The 15346-nt window shown below is 40.7% G+C and overlaps 1 protein-coding gene across 1 annotated transcript; it reads right to left on the bottom strand.

Moving 5' to 3' along the window:
- Positions 1-525: 525 nt before the first annotated feature.
- Positions 526-11697, bottom strand: MAT2B (methionine adenosyltransferase 2 non-catalytic beta subunit). The gene is made up of 7 exons (XM_054642670.2): positions 11531-11697; positions 8386-8580; positions 7410-7524; positions 6969-7121; positions 4152-4345; positions 3067-3180; positions 526-2057 (listed from the first exon to the last, which is right to left on the bottom strand). Exons 1-7 carry the CDS (start codon positions 11591-11593, stop codon positions 1887-1889), a joined length of 1005 nt encoding a protein of 334 aa, XP_054498645.1. The 5' UTR covers positions 11594-11697; the 3' UTR covers positions 526-1886.
- Between the last annotated feature and the right edge of the window lie 3649 nt (positions 11698-15346).

The raw sequence follows: 15346 nt of genomic DNA, 5'->3' as shown, positions 1-15346 counted from the left end.
GGTGTCTGTCCAGTAGCAAAATGCCTCAAGACTGCAGTCTCCAAGGGGGATGCTGAGGACACAGATCCCCTCTCATAGGCTACAACTGGACAGTGAGACTTACTTGCTCAGTGTGAAAAAAGAAGTTGAAATATTTCAATTTTTTCCTCCCAGTAAAATGCCCAACTCATCTCACTTAGGTCCTTTATCTTTGGGAGAGAAGCCATCCTTTTCTCATTCCTGGTCAAACTGCTCTCTGCAAGGGAAACAGACATAGAATCTTCCTGATCCAGCCCTGAGGCCCAAGATGTTTCAGGGCTCACATTTTCAACACCTTCTGCATCTTTGGTGTGTACATATATCACATCTCCAAGGCAGTGATACTGACAGAGAAACTGATCCAATCTAATCCAAGTCTGGAAATAATTACTGAATTAAAGAAGGAAAAAAATCCAATGCTGAAAGGGCACACAGGTTGAAGAAGAATTGCAAACATTTCTGATTCAGATATACAAATTCTGATGGTAAAGAAAGAATCAACAACTGTTTCTCATGCTGGCAATATATATTTATTGTCATTTTGGAGATAGGTTACCATGTGTGTATCAGGACTTCAGACTAAAACAGATTGGGATTATGATTGCTTAGCATATGCCAGTTGAAATGAAATGACTGAATGTAAAGCTCACCCTTACAAGACCTTCAATTGGTCTATTTTTGCATGTGCCTCCCCCACACACTTAAAGAAAAAAAATAAATCTGAACATCTTTCCCTCCCCCTTCATTTCAGCCTCAGAAAAACAAATGACCATCCAATTGGACCTTTTACTAGCTTTACTGATAATCTGCTAGCAGTATCAGAACATTGATATTGTTGATTCTACAACTTCAAAACAAAGCAAAGCCTTACAATGTTCTTCCTCCACGTTACCTGGCTACTGAGTCCAGCTTTAAAGACTGTCTTGTATTAGACTACTGCAGTGCCAGGTCTGACAGTCTGCAAAAGCTGCTGCAGTGCTGCAAATTATTGAACACTTTCCTGTCCATCTCCCATGTACTGACTAACAAACATCTTCCATTAATTTAACAAGTCGCAAATGCTGTCCCCAAAAAGGGAAGGGAAGGATGAAGATATTTTGTGCTTTCATACAAAAAACAAACAACCACCCAGAAAAAAAAAATCCTTCAACTCCAATCCCCTACCCAAAAAAACCCCAGTTCAAAACTATTGGTTGCCCCACCCTCCCCTAGCTTTAATAAGTCACCATGAAAACAAATGCATACAACTTACTGTACAAATACAAAGCTGCAGGCATTCAATGTACAGAACATTCTGAAAATATTTCAAGCATAAAAAGTACACTTGATAATTGCAAAAATAAAGTTTCACTTTTTTAAAAAACATTTTGATCAGAGCTCAAGCAAAACAAACATTTAAGGATTCCTACCTCAGCTTAACTCCCTAAGAACACCATCTTCAGAAATTAAAAACAAAAACCTCAGATTTTTGGTGATAAAGTAACTGACCATGTCTTTAATGAAGAGAAATGGTATATACAACAATGGCACAGACCTTAAGCATCAGCAACATTTCAGCCAAAACTAAGTCAGCAAGTGATCTGAGTCATTCTTAGCATCACACAGTACTCATTACTAAGAACCTCAACCCACCAAGAACAGATATCAAGTTAGACTGGTATAAATGGAAGGAAAAAATCCATGACATCAAATAGGCTCAGTTTTTGTCACTGAACATTTTAGGCTAAGTTTCACTAGTGCAAGACCACTTGTTTACCCAATTAAATGAAAGCTCATAAATGTCACGATTTAAGAACACTCATACAAAACTATTTTTTTTTCTTTTAAAAAAGTGCCACATACCATACTTTTACTAAAAAAGTTACAAACTAATGGAAGACTGTCTGTCTCCATCTCTTGTCAACAAGGAAAGGCCAAAGTGATTCTCTGATGCCAGCTCGAAATGGTGTTCTCTGACCTATCCCCAGCATCTCCAACTTGGAGCAGTCCAGCTGAGCGTTCCTGGGACGAAGAGCACCCACAACTGGACTGTCAGTAATCTAAAAACAGGCACAGGAGACAAAAACAAAATCCACACCAGTAAGTAAACAGAAGTGACAGAAAAATGCTTGTACATGCACATTAGAACTTTGTTCTTCACAGCTTTCTATATAGGTATGGTTGTCTCACTCCTTTCTATTTTCTGGGGGTTTCTATGGTTTCGATTTTTTTGCTATTTGCTTGTTATATAGTTAAATTTATTTCAACCCACCAGGCCATGTGAACTGTCTTAAGGCACCTTTTTCTCACTCTCTTTACGGCTCCTATTTGTGGCTTTCCACATTTTATTCCTATTTTCACTCTGCAATTATCATCACAAGGTAAGGAATAGTCCAGAATGTAAACAGAACCATGTCTTGATCAATATGAAGACAACCATGTGTTGAAGAGAAATATAATTGAGCAGAAAAAATTAAGACTAAGTGTTCTCCATTGTTCTTCTTCCATCTCTTCCAAGTCACATTGCAGTTCCAGTGTTCACCAATTCAGAATCCTTAGAATTTATTTTGTACATAGGCAGAATCCTCTGACATGTCATATGCCCATCACATTACCAGTATGTCTTCAAGTGTAGTCTGAAATGTCAATAAAACTGTAGGACAAGTGTTTTAAGCAAAGCAAAAATAATTTGCAGTTCTTAAGTGCATATACTCAGAAATAAATCCGGACATTGCTCAACTTTTACAGAGCCCTATCTTCAAGTTAAGGTTCTATCAATCTAACATAAAAGTACAGATTTGCTTGTGACTAAGGGGAACTGTTCTGCAGAAATACCACTACATTATAAACTAGTGACTGACTGCATAATTTTCCTAATTCAGCAGGTCAAAGCAGGTGTTTTTTTCCTGAGCTTGATACCAGCCAGTCCCCTCAGCTACAGAGTTGCTGTGCTGGACATGCACAGCCTGTCCTGAAGGGGAAGCTGAACTTCTACAGTCAGTGGGAGACCTGCTACTTGCAATGATCAGGCACATCTGCCTGCCACAGGTCCAACACCACATCACTTACTGGTCTCAAGTGGCTGCTGGGAAGGTTGAAAGCATCTGCAATTGCACAGGCCATCTCATACTTAGTCATCTGTTCATTGCCAGACCAGTGAAAGGTTCCTTTTATTGATGGGTCCTAGAGAAGAACGAGGAAACACAGATGAAAGGAAGCAGTGAGCTGGCCCTCAGGCTAATTCCTGGGCAAGAACTGTGCAGAATTAGCATCCAGCAAGACCCTATCTCAAAAGGCATCTTACAGCACCTCAGTGGTGTTCTAGAAACATCTTTACCCTTTCAGACAACACTTGACCAGGACCTGAGACTGGAAAATGGTGTTACTTCTATCTGACCTGACTTCACAGACAGTTTGTGTCCTGGAGAATGAACAGGAGGGAAAGGAGCTGCCACCAACCAAGCAAGGTCAAAGAGCTGGGGGGGGGAGGAACTCAGCTGTTCTGTGGTGTTCACTTACTCAAAAACAAAGGCAAAAGGCATCACACACATTCTGAATGTTAAACTGCAAACCCTGTACAAGTCCAGTCCATGTTTTCAAAGTTACTGTGTGAAAACCATAAAGGTGGCTGTTTGTTGTTTGGTTCTGTTACCTTGCAAAGATTGTAATCTGAAGGTGCTGTAATGAACAAATACAAGGAAGTATTTGTATTTACTCTATTTATTCTATTTATTCTAGTATTTACTCTAGTCCAGGGGCATTGTTTGGCCACTTCAGTGTAGTTAATACAATAAACAAGGGCATCTTTGAGAATTACATTCAACCACATGGGTTTTTTAGTTCAAACTAGAAATTTGTAAATGGCATATCAGAGTAAGTTGGCATTTCTAATTCTCTCCTCTATACCAGGAGACAGACACAAGACAGTTTTCAGAAGGTTCTGTCCAATCTCTTGAACCACTTTTGTTCTGAAGACCACAATACCATCACAGTCATGCACAGATCCTGTAATATTACAGCCAGTTCCTTCCTCCCTCCCAGCATTCCAGCAATGCCAATAATCCAAGTGATGTGCAGTTCTCAGTTGTTCAGAAGCAAAGCTGACAATTCCTACTGTTTTCACCTTGCAGAGGCTGATTTCTTGCCATTCTTACCAACATTCTCTTCTCTGCTAGTTGTCTGCAAACAGCTGCTACATCCTTGACATTGGTAGGAAATCTCTGTTGCCAGTGGTCCATGTTGGCAGATTTATTACTGAACTGCACTTTATCAAACATAACTGTCACAGCACTTTCCTCCAGTCTTTCCACCTCTCCATACAAGACAGGAATCCTAAGTACTGCAGTGTCTAAAAGAAAGAATATTTTAGATCATGAGTGGGTACCAATGTTGCAGCACAATCTGAAAAGGGGAAGTGTTAAGAAATATGCTGATTAAGCAGCTACAAATCACAAATAAAATGCAAGCAGTATGTTAGCTCACAGAATATAATTTTAATTTATATCCAAACCAGTTTATAAACACTAAGATTATAGAAATTACTGTATTATTATTATTTATTTTCATTTATGCCATTGATTTCCAGAAAGTTAACAAGTTTTCATTTATTACATAAAGATGCCTGTGTGGGTTAGAACAAAAGTTAAAAATTAAAAAACCCAACTACTCTAAGCAGTTTCTCCAGCACTCCCCTCTGGGTAAGAGCAAAGGAGAAAAATTCCCACCAATCCCAGGTGATCATATTTATGCATAAATTACAAAGATTTTTTCACCCATCATGCAGAAGCCTCCTGTAAAAAGGAGGATATTATTCACCAGAAAAAAAAAAAACAACCATGAACCTTGAAATAAATGAAAAGCTTGACAAATAAGGAACAGGTTCACAGAACACAATAGTAAACAATGTTAGATTCCAGGACAGTGATTTGAAAAATTTACAAAATGCAAAGAGAAGCATATTTTATGATGGAATACATCATACTAGTCTATCTCTGTCATGAAGATTCAAAAAGCCTCTGAGGAGAAATCCAAGGCTATGACAAATTACTTAAAAATAGTTTTGCTGAAAGAGAAAACAAAAACATTTGACCTGAAATTAGAAGCTGAAGTCATCAACACATTGCCATTCTTAATACACTTGGAGGAAAATGCTACAGCTATTGGAGAGACAAACAGAAAAAGCTAACACAGAAATTATTCTCACAGAGAAGTAAACCAGAATAAGTACTTAGACAAGAAAAACAAATAGAAAACCCAACAGGACACTGATTTCCTGCTGCTCTAGATGCAGTTTCTTGGTCACTCAGCAGATATACTCTTCTCTTTAAATACTGGTTGAAACATCTATTTTTAAATTGCTTTAAAAATATTCATTTCTTGAGAAGACAACTGCCTTGCTGTTGTTCTCAGTTCTCTCGGATGTGGAGAGGATCAGCCTCATGACTAACAGCTCTGAGGACCTCCTGACAATTTGTAGTTCTATAAGCATGACTTTATACATACACATATATATTTATAAGTATGTATCCCCTTCTAACCAAAGTAAAGTATCTTTTAAAAAATGTTAAAACCATTGACTGGAGATTTTTGCATTTTACAACAGAAATGGATAGGGCAGTTCTTCACACAGCTACAGATCTGACCAATGGAATTCCACCTACTCTGTATCAGTAAATTAGTGGTTGAAACACCAGAACATGGAAAATACTTGTATTTGTAGGAATCAAGAGAACTCATCTTTTCAAACCCTTTACTCATCACCACTCCACACTCCACTGCTGCATCCCACTGCTGCCTGACAGATCCTGCTCCAAAAGGTTACAAAACCAAACTGCAGTGCTGGGCTGGGGGAAGGCTCCAGCAGGATACCCACACATCCCTGGCTTTGGTGAAGTCTTATCTTCACTGCCAATGTAGAACAGGGAGCAAACAGCATCACAATCAAATTCAGAGATGGTATTTAATCTAGAGGTGGAGTGAATAACTTGTCATTTAAATTTATTTTTACTTAAATTAGACTTTTCCTATCAAAAGTATTATTTTTAGCAAAGTTTCTTTATTACTAATAATGCCAAATCCATCACACACAGCATATGTTTACTTACTGGAAGACCATCACACTAATTCATCAATAGCTTGGTTCTCTGGTTGGGAAGCACAGAACTACAGTGTGAGTATCAGAAGCCTGTTCTGCATGTGTACTGAGATTACTTTCTTCAGATTTTTTGATAAAATACAAGTGCTTCTTTCCTTATAATCTGTAATTGGACATTGAGAGCACACTACCTGGAAACAGCCAAATCTCTCTTTTATACAAAAATTAAATTTTAAATTAAAGAGAACATGCTCTTTTCCCTTAAGTAGAACATTAAAAATTATGTCTGTGTATTTCATGTGCCAAATTTTCATTAAGAAAAGACGTAAACAAATTTTATAAATCTGGTTGCTTAAAACCATAAATATGTTATTAAACCTTTTGTTACAAGTAGGAATATGATGTGTGTAAACCAAAATGGGAGGCCTGTTGGTATGCACAATAGAGCAAAACCCAAAGAATAATAAGGCTCTGTGTTGATTTGAGCTGTATTATTACTGAACCCCAAGTCTGGTTTTCCCTTTAAGTAAACATACATTAATAACACTTGTAATGCATCCTCATAATTACTGCAGCTATATATTGAGTAAAGTATTTCATCTTTCCTTAGGAACAGCAGATTCACAGTAGACAAAGGCTTATGAATGTCCATCAGGAAGGGATAAATAACATGAATGAAGATTGGAACAGGTAAGAAATAAAAGCTTTAGTCAAGGTATAAGCAAGAGGAATTGCTCATGAGCAAGGAGACCAACCCCTAATCATGTTCTTCTCTGGTACTCGTTTCCATGGTTTTGCAACTTCATCATTGATTTAAGAGCCTACTAAACTAATACAGAAGTGAGCAAAAATAGAAAGCCTGCATTGAGTGTCTTACCTTCATTGTTTTCCAGAACTGCCTTTTCACCCTCCAGTTTGGTTTTACCATAGAAATTCAGGGGATTTGGCACATCAGTCTCTTTATATGGAGGGCTTGTTCCATCAAATACATAGTCTGTGCTAATGTAGATCAGAAATGCTCTAACTCCAGCTAGGAAGAAATGTTCATAGATAATTTATATTAATTCATGCCTTCTTGGAAATCCCAATAGACACTTAAATCTCCCAAGGATCTCATCCTCCATGCACATTCATTCCTGCTGCTTTGTCTGTTCCCTGATCCTTCACAGAGCTGTGCACACTACTCTTATGGAAAACAGATCAAGAGCACACTGATGGCAGAAGTGACATCAACACTTGCACTGTTGGCACTGATGTCCCTGTATAAACAGATGCAGGATTTGAACCAGACACCAAATCCATGAGATGATCTCCTTACCTGCCTCCTTTGCTAAGTTTGCTGAAGCAGCCACATTGAGCTGAGAAGCAGCATCTGGTTGACCTTCTACAACATCTGGCCTTCTCTCAGCAGCACAGTGCACTATAACATGAGGCTGGAAATTAAAGACTAATTTTAAACAACCAACATGTCAAAAGATGGCAGTTGCACCCTAACTCTAAGTAATAAAAATTGTTATTTTTAATTCTGGCATTCTGAGGAACACCTTTTCCTTAGTATCTTTTCACAATAAAACCATGGTACTTCAAGATAAGAAATACATTTGTCATTAATAGTGAAATTATGGTCTTCAGTAGCTTCAATCTTGCAGCAGTTTGGAAGTTGTGGGGATTTTTTTCTTTTCTAACTCTGTATAGTAAAATATATATTATTATTATATTAAATATATATATAACCTTGTGTGTATGAGAATATATATTATTATTATATAATATATATTCTCATACACGCAAGAGTACTAAAAATTTTTAGGTAAGCTATTTACACATGGCTTACTTGATTTTTGCAGATTATTAAGATAATAATTATTATTTTATAGAATGACACCCTGGATCATGTATTTCAGGTTTTATATATTCCTCTTGGCACTCAGACTGAAAAAGCAGTGAACACTGCACACTACACAGAGTTACTGCTGTTGTATTTAAATACTCCTCCACTTCTCCAGAACTGCATATTGACAATGACTGTGTCAATAACTCAAAAGTATCTTTTCCTGTGCAGTGTGCTGCAGGTACAGCTGTGCCTGCAGCCTGCCTGTGGTGAGCACAGCAAAGGCAGAACTGTCTGTACCCACAGAGCAAACCTCAGCCCTGGGTGGGGCAGAACACACACCTTTGTCAGAGCTCTGCCAAAGCACCAGCCCCACTCACAGCCCAGAACTCAGCAGCACTACCAGCTGACCACTGCACACATAAAGTACCCCTCCCATCCACTTTACACTCCAGAAACTCACCTGAAAATCATGGATAATGTCATGAACTGCAATAGAGTCCAGAAGATTAACATGTTCAAACCTGGGCTGAGCTCTCCTGTATCCACAACCAACTGCGTTCCAATTGTTTTCATTGAATTCTTTAAACACAGCCCTGCCAAGAAGTCCCGTAGCACCGGTGATCAAAACTCGCCTACTGGGAATGTCAACATCTTCCTAGGGAAATAGCAACAGGAAAAGTTTTGTTTCTACTGTAATTTTGTACTGTTTTTTTCTTTAAAAGTATGCAAAACTACAGTCAAAGGCTACTGTATTAAAAAGATTCTCCTGAGTCTTTTGGAGTGCCTCATTCAACACCAACATCTGGGAGGACTGCAGCCACTGAACTATTGAACCACATACTCATAGGTAATGAAAACAAAACTTCAGTGAGAAACTCATTTACTTCTCCAACAATCCAAACCACTAGTGAAGACAGAATTTTAAGTTCATTCAAAAGCTGATAACTTTCTGCAATCTGAAAGGAGAGAACTAACTTCTTTAGAAAACAGACCCAAAAGATGTAACACATAGGGTCCAAATCCTACAGCAAATAACTCTGGATAGGCTGTGCCTGGTAAAAGCTGCAGCAATACAATGTAACTTACTGCAGTAATTAAAATCTTGAATTTTATTATCAAATAGAAGAGTAATCCACTGTTATTCAACACAATAGTCTAATAGTAAGTAAAACCAAGATAAGGATCTCCTGTCAATTTTACAAAATGCACCTGGAAGCAATTTGACAATTTCAGCTCTCAATCTATACAACAGACTAAAGCTGTACTTGAGCTCCTGCACACTTTGGTACTTGGGACAGCTGTGAACATCAGCACACATGAACTTCATCCCACCTCTCGCTAGAACATCAGCTTTTCAAGACAGCAAACACAAGATCCCTGTCTGTTTTCTACAATCTTTATTTCCCTTTAATGCTTTCCTTCGGTATCTGCCATGAATAAACCAAAAACCACCTGCTAAAAACAAAAATGAAAGCATATCTTTACCATGCCTGTGCAGAAAAAAACTTTGTGTGCAGAACCCACAGATCTCTGATTTCCTGACCAAAGGACAATTTGTGACAAATGACTATAATTCTGTACATGATAGAATGCTTTCTGCTATGCAGTCTCAACAGCCCTGTAATTTCTAAGCATTGTACCACACTGGTACTTTCTGACTGCAGCACAGGAAGCCACAGCAATCACTCCCACTCACTGTCTTTCACCTGTGAAGTTACAAAGCTTTTGTTCCATAAGGGTAGAGGGCACGATGGAAACAGCCTACCCAAAACAATTGTTCCAAGTTCCCAGCACAGGGCAGGAATTTTTCTCAACTCTAAATCTCCAGATGAAGGCTGATTTATTCCCATTAGTACTAGATGAAAATTAATAATTTACATCTGGATAGTTGCCTGAAAAGGACAGACTACAGCAAGTGACATTTCAAAAAGTTACTTTTATCCTTAAATGTTACCTGAGAACACAGGTGGTTTACCATTTCTAAGGCTACCCAGGCTTCTCTGAACAACATGAGTGAGAACCTGCAGCTACTATTTTCTTCTGTACCACTTCTCTTAGCAAAGTCTGCATAAAGTGTCACAGGATCTATTATCAGAGGTCCACAGCCAGAGGTGCTCACTAATAAGCATCCAACACTTGCTGCAGAACAAAGTCAAAAGGTTCTCTAAAAACATCAAAAGATCACTGAGTATCTTCAGTAAGTAGGAAGTGACCAACCCAAAACCAAGTGTCATTTGCAAAACCTGATGTTTTAGAACCTCATTCATCTAAGTTTGTTTATTTTACATATTGTGAAGAGGATGTTACATCAGCAGCACAGCATGAACTGGACACAAACACAGCTTTCACCAAGCACAGCTTGCATGCTACTGCTATTGTCTGCCAGACTAATTTATTCCTATCACTTGTTTCTGAAAGAGCAAACAAATGATAGGTGGTTCTTATCTATCCAACACCAACTAATTACCAGTTTGAACTTCTTCTTGCCAGAAGTTTTAACATTTTGGTGATACAGAACCTAAACAGATGAACTCTTTCCCTGTATGCTGCCTTGCACCTTCACAGGACATCACCTAGCTGCAGCAGCCTTCCTATGGTCCTCTAACACTACCAAAACAGGCAATTCTGAGGTTTATAATGAACCATCCCATTTATTGTAATCTGATATTAACCAAGAACAAAAAAGTATTGTGTTTAGAAGTCTCAATTCACATAAACAAGTCACAGCATTATCAGACTTAAAAACAGCATTTATGAGACATCAGATCACTTTGCAGACACTACCAAAATATAAAGTAACAGTATATTTTATAAAAAGAACAACACATGATGCATTTCAAAGCTGAAAACCAGAAACAGATAGTTTTGAAATTTATTATAAAGCTTTTTAAGCTTTATATTTTTATTTAGAAAATCATGATGAACTGAAAACACCAATTTTAAGGAATGGCCACCAAAACCCGGAAGCCACTGGTGTAAAAGATTCGCAACACAATCCGATGAGATCCAGATCCAAGTCAGTACAGGGAAGGGAACGTGAGACTGAGCTCGCAGCTCTGACATGCCCTGCAGCCGCAGAAAGCAAAAGACAGAGCCTGGGGCTTTCCGAAGGCTCGCACTGACAGGTGAACCTGCACTGGCCTTGCCAGAAGTTGTTGTGCCGCTCCCTCCACGCCCAACCCTCATTGCTGCGGCAGCTCACGTTCACCTGTGGCTCACCACGGCCCCGCCCGGGACAGCGGGCACGGCCGCGCCTCCCCGAGGAATGAATCCTCTGTGGAACCACCGCACTCGGTCTCTATCTCCGAGCCTTCCCCCGCGCCTCGGGCCCGCCGAGAGCGGCGCCGCGACCCCCGAGCGCCGCGGGCTGCCGAGAGCAGCGTCCCGCTGGCCATTCCGCGGGGCCGTGCGGATACAAACCGACCCAAGCCCCGGAGCCCGCGGCCGCTCCCAGCCGGGGTTCTCAGGTACCCGCGGCCCCTCCGGCCGCAGCCCCGGGCCCAGCCCCGCCGCGAACGCGTCAGCGCTCCGGGCCTGCCCGCCCGGCCCCGCGCTGCACAGCGGCACAGCCGCACGGGGCGGGCTGCTGGCCCCTCCGCCCTCACCTCCACGAGCTCGCAGCGTCCCGGCGCGAAGCGGATCCGGAGCTCCTTCTCCCGGCCCACCATGGCGGGGCCGGGCCGGGCCTGGGGCCGCTCCGCGCCCGCGGCTCCCGGCGCTGCGCGACTGAGGCTCCGCGCCCGGGCTGAGCCACAGGGGGGCGCCCTCGCCGCGCCGCGCGCCCCACGCACGCGCCTCCCGCTGCCGCGCGCTGATTGGCCGGGGCGCGCCGGAGGGGGCGGGGCCAGCACGGGCATTTAAAGGGGCAGGAGCGGCCCCGCGGGACAGGGAGGCCCCGCACGGGGCGGGCGGGGCAGCGGCGGGGCCGGGGGGACTGTGAGGGACAAGGGGAGCTGCCAGCGAGAATGGGGCTGTCAGGGACCGCGGGGCCGTCAGTGGCCGCAGCCAGCCCCGCACCGCCCCACGGTACAGCCACGGCAACACGCCACGGGCACCGAACGCTGCTGGCCTCGGGGCAGAAGGACGGCAGGGGTTCCATGTGCCCGGTGGCCGCCTTACCTGCAGGGCCGCTCCGCTTCTCGTGTTCATGGTGCTCTAAACAGTGCCAAAAGCCACTGCACCGAGCACGTCTGGCGCTGCCTTTGAACATCTCACCACACTTCCCCTATTCAAACTGTGAATTTTCTATTGGGAGTTCGCATTTGTAAAAAACTTCAGAATTAGACCAAAATAGCATATGATCCTGGATATAGCTCAGTCATTTATAGTGAATTTATATATTCACTATAAATTACTTAATTCCTCGTTTTAGAGTGGAGAAAAAGAAGCATTTTCAATCACTTTTATTCAAAGTTGGATATAAAAGCAACTGGTAAGTCCCACAGAGAAGTTGTTTTTGAGAGAGCAATCCCAGCTTACAGTACTGATCCTGAATGTATCCTTACATGCTTACAAGGTGACAGCTTTGATTTCTTTTTCAATATAAAGTTTTGAAGGTAACAGGATACTGTATACAAAGTGTTACTGTACCATTTCTGACCCACACAGGCAAAGACTGTGCCCAGCAAGATTTTTTTTAGTAAGAGAACTGAAGATCAGTACATGCATAAAAATTATCGGCCAGAACTTACTGTAGCTACTTCACACTTGTATCTATGCCAATGGATTTACTGCAACTTGACTTAATTAGAAGAGTTTTGTTTGGTGGTACTCAAGGAAGAAAACCAGAAAAGTCTACCAAAATTTAATAGAATCATCCTAGAATCTTACAGAATATTGTAAATTACCTTTATGAAAAATAACTAACATTTAAAGGACAAAAATCTGTATATACCTAAAAAAAATTAAACCACTTCAGCCAGTTTCTGCCTTCATGGAATACAGATGCCCTTTTTCCCCCTGTAACAAACTATTGACATTTAATTTCTTTCCATTAACCTTAGAATTCTATTTCAAAATATCAGAATATCAGTAACTCATAACTTGAAATAAGAAGGAACTACAAAGAAACACCAAACTGTTTAGTAGCATGGAGGCAAGAACTCCCACTGCACCTGATGTCACACCATCTCCCCCCAGCACATCTTGGAAGAGCTCCCTGTGCAGATTAACAAAAACCATGACAGAGAAATAAAAATTTTGTCTTCTGGGCTCCGAGCAAGAGAAAAATAGCAAAAGTATGAACACTGAAATCTTAAGCTACAATCATCGATCAGCCTTAAAAGATCTTACCATCTTTGTCACTAGATTAAGTTAAATTATATGCAGCTTTTGTATCTTCATTATATAATAGAATCTATTTTTTCCTCAAATATTTACCTCAAGTTCTGTAGTTTTCTGCCTATACTTTCAAATTCTTTATTATTGTTACATCTACTTTGGGAAGCACAGTGATTTTACAGTAAGAATTGTATTGTTGTCTAGATCACAGTCACTTAAGCATTATGCATCCCTGGGTGATTAAATGGACCACTCATTACATTAACATTTCAGGCTGTAATTCACAGAGACTACAGCATAATTAAGTCTCCCTCTCTCCTTCCCATTTGTTTTTCCCTTGATTTTGTAACCCAAGTGTGGTAGCAACCTGTTAATGCAAATCTGCAGAGCCGTACCTGCTCCATTTCCAGCAGCATTGCAGGCACTGCCAAAGCACACAGGGAATTAGCAGCCTGGGAAACCATTGCAGCTCAACTGTGCACTTGCCCCTTTGTCTGCTGTGCCTGCAGAGAGCACATGGACTGAGAGCAGCACTGGCTCTGCTGACCTTTGGAACCCAAACACACATCCAAGCCCTGCATCACGTGTGGCTCTGATTCCTGTTAAGCTTTTGGTCTGCTCCCAGTGGTACCATTTAAGCAGCTCAGTATGAGCTGAAATTTTTACCTCATAACAGGCAGCATGAGCAAGCACAGCCATTGTGTGCATGAGATGCCCTCAAAGCACTGGCACTGAGTGTTATACAGTTTGTCTTTTATGGCAAACAGGAGGAGGGCTCTAATTAGGTCAGGCAGGTTGACAATTCCAGGAGCTCTTCATGTTACATTTCAACTGAGCACAGCCCAGCTTTGCTACAATACATACAGCAAGACCAATGATCAGAGATTTACATTAAATCATGGATTTTTCAATTAAAAAAAAATCTTCCAGAACATGAAAGTAATGGATTCCTGAAGTGAATACTAATGTCAATTCAGCTACAAATTCAGTTTTTACTACTTCATTTAACAGTGCAGGAAAGCAAAAAAGCCTCCTAGGCTGAAGGTGACTAAAAGCCCTCAACTTCCCCTTGACTTCCACTCTTTGCTTCTCTCCCCACTCTGCTCTATCTATGATTTATCAATGTTTTAAAGCTCAAAGATCACCCTTGCTGTAATGCTAGCAGAATTATTTGCTGGAGTTTGTCTTTTTTTCTGTCAGTATAAGCCTGCTCATGGCAGCTGTATCAAACAAGGATGTATGATCCCTAAAAGGCCAGTCCTGTGACACCTGCCATTCTTGGCTTCCCTTGGCATATTTGTACCTTCAGTCAAAAAAAAGTACCTTACATCACTGTCTCCATTTTTATGTTTTGAGTTTTTGAGTTTGGTGGAACCTTGCATTAATATTCAGACAAATGCCTGTTTCCTCTACAATTTTTTTTACTCAATTTACACCCTTCAGACAAGAAAACCTTAATTTTTTTTCTCCACAAGGAGAGACCTCCAGTATAAAATACTTCTAGCAACTTGATCAAAATCTCTCAAAACTTCAGGCTGAATACCAAGTGCTCTCTTAATTAAAACACTGAAACTAATCCTCATCCTCAATCTTCAAAGGATCAAGTAATCCAGCAAATACACAAAGATGACATTATGAGAAAACATCTAGCAACTTCTTTCCTTGGACTTAATGTGCATTTTTTGTATATAATTTCCAAGGAATTATGACATCTGTGTAAGCTCATGATGTCAGCATAAATGCAAATAAATTCTACCAGCTAAGCTTTGGGTACTGCACCTCTGTGTAAGGGAGCTGCACAGACACTCAATAACAAAAACACAGGTCCACCTTTGACTTGAATTCAGTATTTGCTTTTGTATTAAGAGAAATAAGAGAATTACAGGTTCTATGTATAGTACAGTTCAGCTAAATAATTTCCCTAAGACTAGAGAATGTGTCATTTTTGAGGCAAGACTGACACTGGGCTTTGTTTCAAAGACAAGACTAGAAAAAAAGAACATTAGATGAATCCCACTGTAATGTAAGTTCGGGTTCTATACCTGGTTTGCAAAGGAAATGGACAAATTCTTGAATTTCAAATTTTTATTGCGCCAAAATGTTCCTCATTTTAAATGAAGTTTAACAGATTCTTTCCCCAT

The sequence above is a fragment of the Agelaius phoeniceus genome, chromosome 15, assembly GCF_051311805.1.
Source record: "Agelaius phoeniceus isolate bAgePho1 chromosome 15, bAgePho1.hap1, whole genome shotgun sequence".
In the NCBI taxonomy this organism is placed as follows: Eukaryota; Metazoa; Chordata; class Aves; order Passeriformes; family Icteridae; genus Agelaius; species Agelaius phoeniceus.
This window is presented reverse-complemented; position numbering and strand designations above follow the sequence as displayed.

Coding starts and splice junctions, on each gene's coding strand:
- MAT2B (XM_054642670.2), bottom strand. CDS start 11,593: ATGGTGGGCCGGGAGAAGGAGCTCCGGATCCGCTTCGCGCCGGGACGC. Junction 7,525..8,385: donor ACATTATCCATGATTTTCAG/GTGAGTTTCTGG, acceptor TTTAATTTCCAG/CCTCATGTTATAGTGCACTG. Junction 7,122..7,409: donor AAACTTAGCAAAGGAGGCAG/GTAAGGAGATCA, acceptor ATTTCTTCCTAG/CTGGAGTTAGAGCATTTCTG.